This window comes from Ammospiza caudacuta, chromosome 2, assembly GCF_027887145.1.
Source record: "Ammospiza caudacuta isolate bAmmCau1 chromosome 2, bAmmCau1.pri, whole genome shotgun sequence".
In the NCBI taxonomy this organism is placed as follows: Eukaryota; Metazoa; Chordata; class Aves; order Passeriformes; family Passerellidae; genus Ammospiza; species Ammospiza caudacuta.
This window is the reverse complement of record NC_080594.1, coordinates 110,892,750-110,909,126: the sequence shown is the minus strand read 5'-3', so window position 1 is coordinate 110,909,126 and position 16,377 is coordinate 110,892,750. Positions and strand designations below refer to the sequence as shown.

General features: G+C 34.2%; 1 protein-coding gene across 1 annotated transcript in view; it reads left to right on the top strand.

Annotated features, from left to right (window-relative positions):
* DMD (dystrophin) overlaps positions 1 to 16,377 on the top strand; it is a 979,219-nt gene that overhangs the window by 430,909 nt on the left and 531,933 nt on the right. The window contains exon 44 of the mRNA XM_058822052.1: positions 5,800 to 5,950. Within this exon, the coding sequence (XP_058678035.1) occupies positions 5,800 to 5,950 (151 nt within the window). The remainder of the gene's footprint in view (positions 1 to 5,799; positions 5,951 to 16,377) is intronic.

Genomic DNA, 16,377 nt, shown 5'->3' with positions numbered 1-16,377 from the left:
GGGTAGCTGGGCAGTCCAGGCACTCTAACACCCCTCAGTAGGACCTGTGTCCTCTGTGCTGGCTGCCCCACCTTCCAGCCATCGCCCTGTAGTCACAGAGCTGGGACATTGAAGGACAGTGGAAATACTTGCTCAGTGTGTTGTGTGAACAGTGGCACAGAGGCATTTGAGGCTTCCAGCTCTGAATAGCTCCAGGAGGGATGCTTGAGAGTGTCAAGAGACAGAAAGGCTGGGGTAAGGGGCTGCAAGCAGGGACCTCTCCTGAAGTTTCCCCAATACCTGAGAGAGGAGGGCAAAGCTGGCTTTGGCTGCAGTGAGAAATGTGTGCTGTGGACACATTAGAGAGCAGCCCAGGTCAAGGTCTGTCACTGTCATATTTTCTGGAAAAATCCCTTTGCCAGGATTTCTTCTCCTGGGAAGCTAAGAAGCCTCAGAGAAAAATGAAGCCAGTAGTTATCTCATTGTTTCTCCTGTGTTTTATTGCTTTGGAATGTGGTTGGAGATTGTTTATCCAACATGTGAATTGGTTTTACTTAATGACGGATCATGGTTCAGCTGTGTCAAGACTCTGGCGGGTCAGTCACAAGTTTTTAATGAGTATCTTGTTGAGCCTTCTGTAAGTATCCTTTCTCTATTTTTAGTATAGTGCATATATATTATTGTAGTATTCTTTTATATAATATAATAACATAAAATAACAAATTAGCCTTCTAAGAACATGGAGTCTGATTCATCATTTCCTCCCCACAACGAGAGACCCCAAAAATACCATAAAGGTCTGAGTTTAAAACTGGCCCTGAAGCCCTGGGCAGAAACCCCAGGTGAGGATTCTCGCAGCCATTTCTCCCTAAAGGCTGATGACAGCTCGTGCTGCTGTGCCACGTCAGAACTGGCCTTAAGCAGGTCAGAGCCCCTGGGCTGGGGAAAGGAGGAGAACATCACCCTGACAGTCAGAGGTTCATGTGATTTGTCACTCATTTTTAATTTCATGCAATTAAAAGATGAAACCATAGGGTGGATCATACTGACATGCTGCAGTGTCCTGGCTGGAAGTGTGGTGTGCACTGTCAGCTTTCGAGGATGAAATGTGTATAACACCCTTCACATGCAGGCATAAATACTGGTTTACATTTCCATAAAATTGAGTCACTCTTTGTTTCCTGTACAATTTTTGATTTGGGGTTTTATTATCATGATTTTGGTGGTTACACTTCAAAAAGTTATGAAATTTTTGGTTTTATTACCAATTGCATAAATATTTTTAAAGTTTAAGAGCGTTGCAAAATATGCTACTCTTTCACCTAGGTCACATTATTCAAGCATTTCTTTATTTTCTCTAGGGGAAAGTTGTTACCTACACTTAATCCAAGTGTTGAGGCAAAGTTCTGTAAAATACATGATTGCATCTCTGTTGTGATGGAGGAAAACTTTGTAGGAAATAAAGAATTGGAATTTTCTAGTTCATATGCCTAATAGATAGTTTTAGTTAGTGTAGAAAAAGAATATATGCTATATAAATTTTATGGAGTGTTCTATTTAAACAATTGATGCACAAAATCCATTAGAATCTAATGCATTTGCTGTATAATTATTATTTGCAAATGGTTATTAAATTTATTGCTCTCTCATGTATAATAAAATATGGATTTGTATATGCCTGAAAACCAACAATGACTGACATGACCTTGCATTTTTTTAGCCTATTTAGTTGTAATTTTCTTTGATAGAGATGGACACTGAATGGCATGGTATCACTAATTAGGGCAAAAAGAAAATTACAATCAATACAATTCAAAATAGTGAAATATTTATAATGTAATTGTAATGTACAATTTTTTAAATTTATGTCATGCTGCAGAGTCTAGTTTCTGGGAAGAGGAGAAATTAAGTTTTGAATTGATGGATGGCATTGCTATGGTTGTTTTGGTTGCAGTTTATTATTTGTTTGGTAGTTTATGGGTGAAAGACCATAAGGCTGTAAAGGTATGAATAGAATATTTAGAGCCAAGTGTTGTCCCAGAATGGACCCACAGCAAAGCCTAAGATCAAGATCAAGATATAGCAGTGTCTAAAATTAGAGAATCACTTTGATGTGTGTAGAGAGGATATGTAGGGAGGATATAGGAATTAAATATATATTAAGAACTCACATGAATTTTGTGAGGTCAAATGAAAACATCAAAACCTGTGAAAATGGGTTAGCTCTTTCTTTAAGCAATTTAATTGTAGAAGTTGCTTGACAAGAACAAGTTTTCTTATTTTGTTATCTGTAAGAATGGCCTTAAATAGTAAAGTTAATGCTCTGACAGTTTAATACATAATTATTTACACTACTTTGATGTTTGTGTATTTTTACAAGGTGCTAATTGTGCAGAATTAAGCTGACAAAACTGCAAAATTTGAAAATTTGTGGGTTAATATTAGCATAATCCTGCAGTATATTGTTTAGCAACAGTATAGAAATCAAGTTTAGGGATTGTTTTTGCCAATATGAAGAATAAAACACATTTATTCTTATTTATTTCTTGTAATACCAATTTCCATGACATAAATTATGTCTTTTAGGAAATTGTATAAATAGCATTCTTTTTCTTGTGGGTTAATTGATTGTGAAGTTTTGCTAAACCAGAATCTTTGTGAAACCACAAAAGTGGGTTTCATAGTATAAAGGAATGTTATCAAAATACCCAGGAATTAATCAAAACACAGATGCAAAATTAAGATTTGGTTTGCAACAACAAATCATTAGCCTTTGTACTGCCTTTAATGTTTGTGTCTTCCCTGTTTTCAAAGATCTTTCACCTTTGCACAGCTTCCTTAAAACACCAGCTTCGTGACACAGACCATCAAGTGCAATCCCATCACACAGTTTAGAGTTCCACAGACAGTGTATATCCAAATTGGCATTTGTAAATCTCTGTGCAAGATTATGTGCAATGATAGCAAAGAATATTAAATTTTACTTATAGAAAGACAGGTTGGAGAGGAAGGAAGGAAACAAGCAATACTTTTATGACTTAGTATAAATTATATTGTGTATTACCCCAGCAGTTGTCTGTGGTTGTGTTTTTTTCTTTCTTGCTCTCTGGAGGCAAAATAAATCCATTATGTACTAATATGATAAAATGAAATTGCTCCCACAAGCCACTGCTTAACATGGTCCCTGCTGGAGTGTCAGTAGATATATGAAAAAATTGGACCAGTGTGACATTTGTTTTTTCCTTATCAACCCAAAAATGCTCAAGATAGAGGAATGAAGCTGCCTTATTGTGTCAGAGCTCATGTCCAATGCTCAAGTGCCTTGTAATTTGTGCCTGTTGGACATTCTCATCCAGAACCTCCTGCTTGGCTTCAGGATGTCTCTTTGCACTATGTTATTGAACATGTGCTAAGAAAACCAGAGAGAAGCACATCAGAAACGAAATAGTGCCCAGATTTCAGACAGTCACCCACTAACCACTGCTAGTGGCCACTCATGAGCCACTATTTTGTTTTATGTTGGTCAGAGGGAAAGGATTTGAGCAGAGGGAGACACAGAGCAATGTCTACGTGGGGCTATTTTAGCTCAATGACTTGTCTCTGATGGCAAACAAGAGGGGATCCCTAGGTAAGGGTGTGCAAGGTCTTTAATTTTCCTCTGCTCCACATTGTGTGCTTGAGGATTCCTGAGGCTGACATACTCTTTCTGGGTTTCCATAGTCCTGTGAGTACTGCTCTCTTATGAATTTATTCTCCATTCTGCTGTGCCAAGGCTTCAGCAATTAACTGTTCAGCGTTGGTCGTTAATTAGGCTTCTCCTTTTGTGGGTTTTGAGCTCACCACCTGGTAACAGCGTTGCTCATGATAAAACAAACAAACAAACAGAAGCCTCTTTGTTTTTAAAGTTTAAAAAGCTATTGGAAGTAGTATCATGTGTAAGCAGAGGTAATACAGAGATTCAGCAAGGGAAACTCTCACTTAGGTATACTCAGGAGAGGTGTCCCATAACTTCCCAGAGCAGGGAGCTGCTTGATGTTGTTCAAATGCACCCACACCTGCCACTGCAGCAAAAATTAATTTTTCTCTTCTCATTGTAACATTATTTAGGTATTTAATCACTGTAAGAGCCTTGAATTTTAGTCACTTAGCCTGTTGATAAATTCTGTCTTTTACTAATGTTTTGCAAAACATTAATATTGTATTGGTTTATACTTATACTGAGTATTTTTATTGGTTTACACTTATAAGGAGAATAACAAGGTTTTTTTAAGACATGAGCAATAAGCACTGGGAACTTTTAAGCTTTAAATATTCATATCTTCTTGTTGCAACTTTTTATTTTTCTTCTCCTTACAACTGTTATTTCCCAGAGCAAAAGATGGAGGAAGAATTTACAGTGATGGGAGATTGAGTTTGCAAGTTCTGGAATGCAAATTCAAGAATACTAATATCAAACCTTACTGATTTTTTTTACATTTAAGCTTCTGATAAGCTTCCCATGCTGAGAGGAGTAATTTTACTTTCTGAGGAACAGGAGGAAAGATGTTTAATATAGTGTCCAAAATGAGAGATGATTCTGAACCAAAAGAAATTGAATTTTGATTCTATTTTCTACGTGATATTTACAAAATAAAATTAATTTTTCCTTGTAACTCTGAGTAAGGTAGCTATAAAAAAAAATCCTATTATAATGCACCTTTAAATTATGGTTTGATAATTTTGAGCAATAAAATAGGATGACCGTGATAAATTATCACAGACATTTTAGTAAGTTAGATAAGTGACTACAATATTTAATCAGGTCAATAGTCTGCTTGTATTTTCTTCTAAAAAATGAAAAATCATCAGTAAAATGGAAAAGATTATCTGTATTCCCTCACAGTAATTTCATTTTATTTGGTGAATTAAACTCCTTAACATTCAAATAATTGTATAGTTTGCCCATACAGAACCAGATTATCTCATAGAGAAGTAATTGAGCATCTTTGTTTTTATCCTTTAAGTACACCCTAAAATCTATTATAATCCTGTAAAGGAGGATTATTAAACTAAACAACAGTAGCACATTTAATGATGATCTTCTAACAAAACATTCTAGCTAATCTCTGGTTAGTTATTACATTTCCACACCAATCTAACACAAAGGATAACTGAATTTCTTAAGATGTGAGCTATCTGCAAACCCCCTTATAATCTGTTTTGTAATCTGTCTTCATTTCATTTCTTTCCTATTTGGCAGTGGCCAATTCAAACAGTTCTTGAAGCAGGAGATCAATCAGTCACCCTAGACAAAACCAGGTCACATCTTCCCAAAGTGCTGGAAGTACTTATCTGGTCTTTTTGTAGTGAACTATAGACTTGCAGACGTGGTTGTAATATTTTTCATCCTTGTTTATTGTTTAAAACCTTGTTTTTTTAATGTTCTATTTTTTTTAATCATCCTTTTATTTCAGGACCTTTTTTTTTTGTAATTATCATTATAAAATACTCAAAGTGAAACATAGGGAATAGTTTTTATTAAAGAGTCCCTTTGCACCATGCAAGTGGAAATTCACTTGAAGACCATTGCATTTTTGTCAAAAGGATTTTAAAACTGATAAAACAACTGATTTGTGATGCATTTTCTCAGAAATAATTTCATTTCAGAGGTGCTGCCATATTACCATTTGATATAACTGTTATAAATGCTAATATATTATGCCAGCAATATTATTTGATTTTAACCTGAAACATCCAACATTATTCTCTTTATTTTTTTTTTCTGTAGTCAATAAATAAACTATCAGTAGATTGTTATTTCATCTCCTTTTATACTTGCAGGCGGTTTGACAAATGTTTGGAAAAGTGGCAGATTTTTCATTCTGACATGAAGAGATTTAATCATTGGCTAAGTGAAACTGAAGAGAAGCTGTCAAGAGCACAGATAGAGGCTGGAGACGTGGGGCTTGTGAAAACCAAGCAATTTATCCAGGTATGATTTGATTAGCCTATATTCTGTTTTTCTGAAGGGTTTAAGAAATTTTAAGGTCTGGGTAATCTATTTTGAAGTTCATTTAAGGAGGATTTCCAGTGATGAGCGGACAGTGACAATTTTGTTCAGATGTGTCTGTTTTTCTGGTTAACTAAAAATTTTCACCAGCTTGTTGTAAGATGTATTTTTAAATGAAATAAGATATGGGATGACATGGTATATTGTGGTACTTTCATAGTTATATATTTCTTTGGTCTTTACTTAAAGTGCTTGTAAATTTCCATTTGTTATTTATGACCAGCAGGAGTATCAGGCTTAATTTTAAATTCTCGTGGAAGAAATGTGATTAGCCATTGAGCTGTACAAGAGATATTCCGTGAACGACGTCTCGCAAGTGTTGCTCATTTTGTCTGTTTCATGTTTTAATCAAAGGACCTGGAGGATGCTTTTATTTGTGAAATGCAGTGTGACAGAATAGCTACTTAGTTGCTATGTGTCCAGCTCCAATTTGTATGCTTTTCATCTTGCAAGCTCTTTGAGCATCATAAGGAAAATAATAACTCTAGTTTCTTGGTAGTTTATTTCATTTCCCTCTTTTGTAATTCAAATGGTAATGGGTATGAAGAATTAATTCCAAACTGATGTTTTGGAAGTAGATATTTTCACCTGAATAACTTGACCAGACTCTGGATTCATGTTATAAATTACTATTCGTGCATAAGAAAAAAGTGCTGTTAAGGTAATTGGCACTTGTAAATTTGAATTTCTGGGTTGAATTACTTGATTTCAGGTTGAAAGAAGTTATGTCTGTCTAACATTAAAGCCAGAGGTGTTTTTGAATGCAACACTAACCTACTTCTTGGCCTACAGTTAAAAAAATAAATCATGCCATTTGAATTTTATTATTTCAAATCAACTTTTTAAAGATTTACACTGTTATTTCTCGACTGTAAAACTGCTGGACTGAAAGGGAAACAAAATTGTGTGGTGCAAATATATAAAAAATATACAACTATTAAGTAACACAATAAGCTGAAGAAGTTAAAATAGCAGTTATTTCTTTTTCTGCACATTAATTTCAATGCTTTGAGTACTGAAAAAAGGTCTAAGATCTGATTAACAAAATAGAATGTCATCAAGGAAATAAAGGTGCTTTTTGCTGCATATGTAGAAGGTAGTAGAGCTTATGTGTATGTTCTCTGAAACTTCAACTCCCTTTCTCTGCCCCACAATTTTAATAACATATATATTACTAAGGTAAGATGTGTATCTAGTTAGACACAAAGGTGTTACAAAGCCTTACCCATTCTTTCCTTTGCCTGTGCACCGTTACCTTCCTTGGCACTATTCTTGGATCCTTGAGCAGCTTCAAATGAGGTTTACAAAAAAAAAAATCTTTGAATATTTTTTTTTTCATTTTTTTCTAACTCCTTGCTAAATTAGCATTTTCCCTTGGAGAAGATTGATTATTTAGAGTGCCCAAACAAAGGTAAGATGCATTATGAATGTTACAAATGCACTGGGTATGTAGCACATTTCAAAGTCTCACCAGATTAGAAACATTATTTTCTTATCATCATTAAAAAAGAGGTTTATCCTAAACTGAACATCACACTGAAAGACCCTGAGATAATGTGTTGCTATGCAGAAACTTATATTCAGTGCAAAAGATTGCTTCTGTTTTACATTTCCCTTTGACCTAGCCTCTTTCTCATTTGTTATCCATTTATTATTTTCTTTTGCAACATATGAGACCATTTTAAATATATGTTTGTAGAGTGTTCTCTTCTTTTTGCCATCCATCACGCTTTTTCTTTCTTCGCTTCTCTCTTTTGTTAGAAATCCCAAGAACTCATGAATTTGTCACTCAAAAATTTCATTTAGTTCAGTAAAACAGACAAAAGTACCTTTCTAATGAAAATTCAAGTGGTGCAAAAATATTCCAACTAACCTCAAGAATGCAGATCCAATGTTAGTTAACATTTATTTGTGACAGAATGCTAAGTCTGAAGTTGTACTGTTTCCATTTTTTTCATTTCTTCTTTATTTTGCTGGGTCTTGTATCAAAAGTGTGAGGCTTCTGTGAGGCTGACTGAAGAGATCATTAGAATTTCCATTAGGGAAACAGTTAAAACAGCTGAGCGTTCTGATTTACTAGAGTAGCAACTTGTTTTATTAATGAGATCATGCTGCTTAGTGAACCATATTCAGAATTAACAGGATTTGTTTGAAACTGCTTTACAAGCAAGTGAATTGTCTGGCACTGGAGAAGGAACAGTTTTAGAAAAAGAAAAATATACAAAACCTTCAGATTTGTAATACTATTTCTGAGTAGGACTACTTTGGAAAAGTAAAGAATAATGTGTCCATTAATATTAAATAAATACATAGAGTCAAATGCTTATATAAAATGCAATAGTCAACAGTATGATTAGATGATTATGTTAATAGAGGTTAAAATGTAATTACATTTTTCAAGTGTATTTGGGGAGGGGAGGTGTGTTCCTTTTTGCTGCATAATGGCATGGTATTAAACAACATTATGCATTATAAATAATGTGAATGAAATCTAATAATAGTTTCACTTCAGGTCATGAACTCTTAAATATTCTTATTGGGAATTTTCCACTAGACTTTCTGAGATCAGAACTTAAGGTGCTGAGAAGAAATACCATGTGTCAGTTTTTAAGCAAGTTTAATTGACATATTTTATGATTAGGAGACACAAGATTATAAAAGGACATTTCATGGATAGCACATCATGTAATCCCTTTGAAATGTATTGAAATCTGTCTTCAAATTTATTAAGGATATTTTTTCCCTCTCATTATTGTGACAGAGAAGTTCTTCTGTCTCTTCACTCCTTAATGCTTGGTAACTGTTGCTTCTTCAGCTGCCTGCATTTGCACTTAGCTTGTTTATTTTGGTGCCAGGACTGAGCTGTAGTTCAGTTTTATCTGCTCCTCGATGTTTATCCCCTTCTGTTCTTGCAGGCTGCAGTCATTTTCCCTATCAGACCATGTTCAGCACACTAAAGCCACAGTTTTCTAATCTGCTCTCACATGGTAGCCAGACAACTTGTCTCTTGCTTCCTGAGCTTATTTCTCTCTGGAACATGAGTTCTGAAAATAGCACACTATTACCCAAAGTGAAATGCCATCTGTATCAGTGAAGGTGGCTCAGGTGCTGCATTTTGTGGTTGCATCTTACCGTGGGTGAATGCTGGAATAGAATTTTCAGTCATCTATCTAAACTTTGCTCTTTTATTTCCTTATCTTGTGATTGATCTGCCTTGCAGCCCTGATCTACATTCCATTCCATATGAGGAAAAAAAAATGAAAACAAACCAGCAAAGCCACCATGTTATACAAGATACCGATCTAGGTTAACATACAGCAAATAAGCAAGCAAGGATTAGAATTGGGGATTGAGGGGATTTGTTCATGTGTCACAGGTACATGCCAAAAAGCTGCAAAAGGAGGAATTCTGTAACAGTTTCAGAACTGGGGTATGAGGTTACATACCTGAATCATTCCTTCAAAATTTTAAAATAGCGTTTTTATATAGAACATTCTGAATATTTCTTCTTTGCATTGGTTTTAAGAATTGCTCAGTGGTCTATATTTAGTATGCAATTGTGGGTTTCAAGTTTAAATTATTTTTTTAATTTTATGTGGTGAAATTTTAGTAGCAAAATTATGAAGTTCCGGGTCTGAATTTTGAAGAAATTTCATTTTATTCATGTTCATTTGTTGTGACTGACCAGTGATGAGTACTTTATTTTTCATAATTTAATTGATTAAAAATATTCTTATTATGTTATTATTAGTTTCTCAAGTATTTATTTTCATTTATTGGCATAAATATCAAGAGTGTTTATTTTTTAATGTCTCAGAGGACTTTAATATTGAGTGATGGGCCCTAATATTTATACTCAGCCTTCTGAGGATACCTTAGATGTAGAAATTGCTCTGTAAGTTGCAGATCTTAACTGATCATAGAATGCACTGTCCAGCATTTACATTTTAGGGCACTTATCTCTGCCTGCAAAAGGCTTGTGAATGACTCATGCCTTCTCTAGACCTCCTTCCTGCAGCACCATACTGTCAGGAACATCATATTTTTGCCTTGTAGATGTTTAAAGTAAGAAGATATCAAGAATCCAGGCTTCAGTGCTGAAAATCATGGTCATGCTAATAATTTCCCTTTTTTATATCTAAATTGGATTATATGGATTTTGATGATTTAATAACCACCAAATTTAAACAGTTCTTTGTGGAATAGAGCATAAATGCAATCAGAGTAGAGAGGAGAAAAAAAGTGTTTCAGTGCTCAAGGCAACTTATTTTCTACCATGAAAGCACAGTGGTAAGTAGGTGGATAGTTTATTCTGTTTTGTCCCAAGTATAAAGGTTGAAAAATTATTTTATATTTATGATTTTGGCTTTCTTAATTTTTTTTTTTATTTTTACATGTATTTCCTGCTTTACTGAGTGATAAAGGTTATTCCAAAAATTTATGACTCTCTTTATTCCAGTTTGGATTCAAATGGTTCAATTTTGTTTTACCTACTTCAATTTTGACTTGTGTTTTTTGGTGATGAGAGACATTGTCAGAAAACTTGTAGAACTGTAGCAAAATACTCTGGTCAAAGACATTTCTATCATTGCTTAGTGACTGTGTAAGAGAGAGGAAATACGGAATTTGAAATAAATGAGGAACCAATTTAGCATTGTTTTGCAAGAATATTTAATTAGAATAATGAAGATACATACTAAAATATCCTTCATATTGAAAGGACATGTCTGGAAGGATATATGAAATGATGTAAACGTAATTGCCAGCACTCATGACTGCTGTCAGTTCTTACTCACATATTGATTAGGTCATTTATTCAAAGATCACTGGTTTTCTTATTCCTGAGTATCACCCTCTTATCAAACACCTCTGAGTGCAGAATGCTACTGCCCCTAAGAAAGAAAAGTCTCAGAGACATCCCAGGGATTTCAGTCTTTGGTCCATTTCTAAGGTCTCAGTGGAAATGTTCCACGTAATATCCATGAGCTCTGCATGTGACACCTGGGCCCTAACTGAGCAAAACCCTTCTTTTCCTGGTTTGAGCTCACGTTAAAAATAAATTCTTGGGCCTTTCTTGACTGAAGCTCTACCAACAATGGAAATACTTCATTTTAACTTAATTCCTAGTAAAATAGTTCTTTCTTCCTTACTAAGCAAAATATTAAATAATACTGTGGTCTTTACAAGTTAATTTCTTTATATATATGAAACCTTATCCTTTCTTTTACTGTTAAAAGACTCCTCACCTTTGTTGCTGCTACTAATGGAAGTGATGAAATCCAAAAATAGTTAATTTCAAATTTGTAGTAAAAATATTTTGTTATTATTTCAGCCATAAGAAGTATTTCTTCCCAAATAAATCTGTTATTTAATTCTTTACTGCACACAATGCCTAATTTACAGCATCCTATTAAAAATTTCTAATTAATTTATTGTCACTGGTAGTAGGACATTAAAATGTCTGAAGGCTATGGGAAATAATAAATTTAAAGTTGCTTATGTGATTTAGCCTACTCTTGTACCATTAGGTGACAATCTGTGGTTTTTATTTAAGTTTGATTATAAATCATGGCATTGTTTGTTCTGGAAATGGAATTAAATCTTGTAAGTAATTAATTAGGACGCATTTTTCAAACATTTCATTAGGAAAATGTTTGAAATAGCTACCAGCACACAGATGTAGAGTGGCATAATTTTTATACACGAGTAGAATAAATAAATGTGGGGGTTTTTTTCCTCTGTCTTGGAGAAAACAATGTTCTTGGACTGGATCACTCAAACTTTGTGGTACCTGACTATAGCTGCCTCATTGCTTGAGGGAATTTATCCTCACCAGTTCAAGTGAGTGCTAGCATGTGGGGATCTGGGAAAGTGATTTAGGTCTCTACCTATTTCACAAGCAATTTTTTGTCTGTATATAAAAAATAATGGAAATAGAGGAGGCCTTTTTTCATATTAATTAATTTATCTTAGTGTCAGGGCTAATCTGGACATTTCTAATGAGTAGCATGTACAGATAATACACTTCAGAGTTAAATTTGTTTATTCTTTTATCATGGTATAAATAGAGAGGTTAATCTGACTATGTCTTGGAAGTTTTGGGAAATGAGTGACTAAATGAATGACTACTTTGAAAGTGGACGATATTGGCTCTTTTAGCTCAAAAAAATTATTTGGTTTGGTTCCATAAGTCTTCCAAAAGAAAATCTTGTATTGCATCCGAGATCACTGTGACACATGATTAAATCTGTGGGTGTTGATGCATAGATGTGAAGATAACTCGTGAGACTTGAACTGGCCAACCTGGGAGTCTCTAGGCCTGGCCATTAAAAATGCTTACATAAAACAATCAGGGAAGGGTAAGACTCCTGGGGAATAGCTTGCTATACATATTAATTCTATAAATTAGCACAACTAGGTCTTGATGGGGCACTTTTCAGATGGATAGTTTTAATAATCTTGTTTAGAACTTTTCATCCCTACAGATTTTACAAATTCTGTCTATCACATAGAGATTTTCATTGCCATCTAAAGCCGTAAAGTGAAGCCCTGTAGTAATCAGGCTGGACAGGACAGTAGGTTAATGTTACGTTGCTTCAAAACTGTTTTAAAAGAACCACTCTGCATTATAAAAATCTGCATTATGAATACCCTAGAGTTTATGCAGAGCAGGAAACAGAGGATCAGCATCTCCCTTACGCTGTCAAAAAGATTACAAAACCTCAGAGAGCTCAATCATATGAAATTAAAAAATCTAGAAAACTGGAGTAATTGTTTCCCAAAAATTACTTTATTTAAAACTATTTGACACATTGGGTTAAAGAGTTATCAAATACTTCATTACCAACACCTACTTGTAAGGAAATATTTTAGAGAGAGGCTATTTATTTCTTCTGTGCTATTTAAAGCTTCTGGAAGAAATTTGTTCTCATATTGTTGCTCAGATCAAGTTGTGTATGCAATTAATTTGCCTTCTAAAATAAAAAAGTGAAAAAAAAATCAAAAAGTTATATTATTTTAGTGAAGATTATGGCAGAAGTTCAGGACAACATTAGATATTTATGAGACTTTTTTGATCTCAATCTTTTTTTTTCCTATTATACTTCAGCAGACAGCAAATATTGTATTTCTCAGTCTTCTAAAAATAAACACAATACAGATATACTGTAGCTTATCATTCAAAATCCAGGCTTTTGGTGTGTGAAGAAAAACCAAACTATATCAACTACACAACTCTTAAAATCTTTAAAATCTGTTTGACTTTTCACAATGGAATGAAGACCACTATAGGAAAAACCCAATCTTTTATTTTGTGGGTCTAAGTATTTTGCATTTGCCAAATATCTTCTAAATTCAAGCAATTATTCTACCCTAATTCTACTTAAAAGGAGAAATAAATATTTTATTTTGCCCTACATACTAAGACTTTACAAGCTTCATTTCTCCTTGAATGATTGAAGGATGTATGGTATATTATGGAGTGTGGCAAATTCTAGTTTTGCATTGATCAGAACAAGAGTATTATAGACTGTTGTACTCATGCTCTGATTATATTAAATTTTAGTTGTACATATCTCAGAATTTTGCTGATTTTAAAATGGCTTCTTGAGTTTTGTTTTGATTTGTTATTTTAATAAAGACTTCAAAGTCTTGGCATGCATAAAGGGCAGTTCTGTCAAAAATGCTAGAAGGTAAAGAAAAAATGAAAGAGAGCATATTCTGAACAGCTTTTTCAATGTACAGTTACTATATTAGAATGGCAATTATTTCTCAGTTTCACAGTATTATGTGTCTCACCATATCCCCCCCTAAGGTGACAGTCAAAATCAATTATTTGTCATTTCTGTGGTAATGTAGTTTAAAAGAAGATTTATAAAGATGTACTGAAACTGGGCAGGGTCCTGCTATTGGGTTGGTATTAGAAGTCAAATTAAAATATCCAGGAAATAATTTTGGTATATAAAAATAATATTTCTGAATTTCAGGGTCCTAAGATGAGCAGAGAGTTCTATGAATGTTAATTTTCCATTAGTGTGGTGGAAATGGGAACTATTATTCACCTGTGTTATGTAAGACAGTTCATACAAGTTTTATTCTACTGAAACCTGGAAATAGGAGCCAATTATTTTATATGAATTAGGTGATCAGCTATATTTATTTATTTTCCATTATTTAATCGCCATGTTCTATTGCTTTCCATAGCAAGACAAGGGGGTTCTCTGCTGTCTCTTAGTGGGAAGAACATATTAATGACAACTCTTGGTTTGGTTTTTGTGGGGGTTTTTTTGGGTTTTTTTTTGTTTTTTTTTTTTTTTTTTTTTATTTTGCTACATTATCTGGCTACTTACCTCTCATAAAGCTCATCCTGTGTTCCATGACTGAGTCATTACAGTTGTCTTAAATTGAAACTGCAAGATGAATGAAAGGTTCTGATCACAAAAATTTTCTTTCTGTGCTTTTGCAAGAAGAACTACACCAATCTGAAATATAAGACATTGTTCCTTTAAGAGTTGTTTTTAACAGTTGAATTGGGAAAGATGTGTTCTGTACATTGCATGTAAATCATTGAGTTTAATGGGATGACTTGCTAATAGTTGTTTATGTTATGGTATTAGTACTGGTATTTTATAAAATTGACTGCTTTAAGAAAAAAACCCCTACAAATATGAATATTTTGTAATGAATGTATTTAAGACTTTTGTTTGTGCCTGCAATGGCAAAAAAACCCAACCAAACAAAAAGCCAACCAACCAGAACACCTCCCAAAACAATCTGATTTTGTCTACTTAACTGTCCAGAGAGTGAGATTCTTTCTATATTTCTTTCTAAACTGTTTGAGAGCTTTTTGTCAAGAAATCTAACAGAATTCTTAGCGCAAATTAACATCTGCTCTGAGTGAATGAGCATTTGGTAGATGTTGTTCAAGAGTAAAGTAGATCTCAGGAACTGCTGCAATAACACAAAGTACTGTAGTGTTTTCTATTAGGTTATAATCCAAGGCAAGGATTGTTTGTTTGTAATTGCACAGTCTGGTGATGTGGGGCTTCAGTTTTAGCTTTTCTCTCAAGATCTCAAAGCCAAACTTTGCGTTTGTGATCAATACAGAACAAAGAATAGGAACAGACTGAAAATATTTACTGTGATTAGCTTAAATGATTTTGTAATTTAAACTGTACACTTCAGTTTGAGTGGGTACTCTAACATATTTGAACCCATAGGTTGTGTTATATTTATGTACTGTTTTGAGTTTTGGAAGACACACCAATATCATTTATGATGACTGACAAGAATTTTTCTTTTGACTCTTATGTTAGTACTTATTAGTTAGTGTTATAGGATTTGAGACTCAGAGGAACTCATGCTCCTGGGAACGTCCTTGTGATACTGCCTCAAATAAGGCCTGTTCTGGTATTTTCTCAATTTACTATCATTATCCTACCTCATTACCTCTTTTTTAGTTGTAATACCTTCATCAGTGGTTCCTGTTACACAAGGCTGACGATTCTGCAATCTTGCCACAAGCAAGGCAAAATAGAGAGTAAATGAAATTAGGCTGCTAAATTTCTTACCTTTGTGTTTATTTGCTTGTTTGTTTGTTTTAGAAGGGAAAAAAAATTAGGACCACAACAGCACATGTTTTGTTTTAAAAGTACTCACAGAAATGGATTCTAACAATTAATTCTAGTGACTAATTTTTTGCTGCAGTACATCATGCTTTTGGAATATAGGAAATTTAACCATTTAAAAATCTTAAATTATTAATCAGGAAATATCTAATAGGGGGAATGACCCAGTTACAATTAAATTAGCCAATGGCCTAATTACAGATTCACGATAACAACATTCATACCAAAATCGATTCACACGCCTGCACATCAAGAGAGGTGTACAACTTTGCAAAAAGGTAATTGCCCTCAATTTCAGTGAAATTCAGGTTAAATCCCTTAATATTTCTGAGCAGGAATGGGTTGCACTTTGGGGAGTAGAAGTGCATGAAGGGTGTGAGCCTAGGCCTCATCGTCAGGGATGGTTTTGTGAGTGTTGCAAACGTGAGGGTTCTGGAGCTCCAAGAGCCATCCCACTCAGAGGTGCTGCAGCCCAGAGTGCTCAAGGAGATCTCAAAGGGACTCACTCAGGACTACTGTTGACAGGATTATGAGATGATTGGCTTAGTCATCTGCAAAATTTCAATCCTCAGATCAGTTACTACTAGAATTTCCAAAACATTTGAAAATTTCTTCTAGAACTCCAGCAAAAATTCTTGTGGGCTGATTCAGGTAGGAAATATTTCAGGGCTGTCAGGGGATGACTGATGGTTCCCCACCTGGGTTGGGCAGCTGATGTTCCTG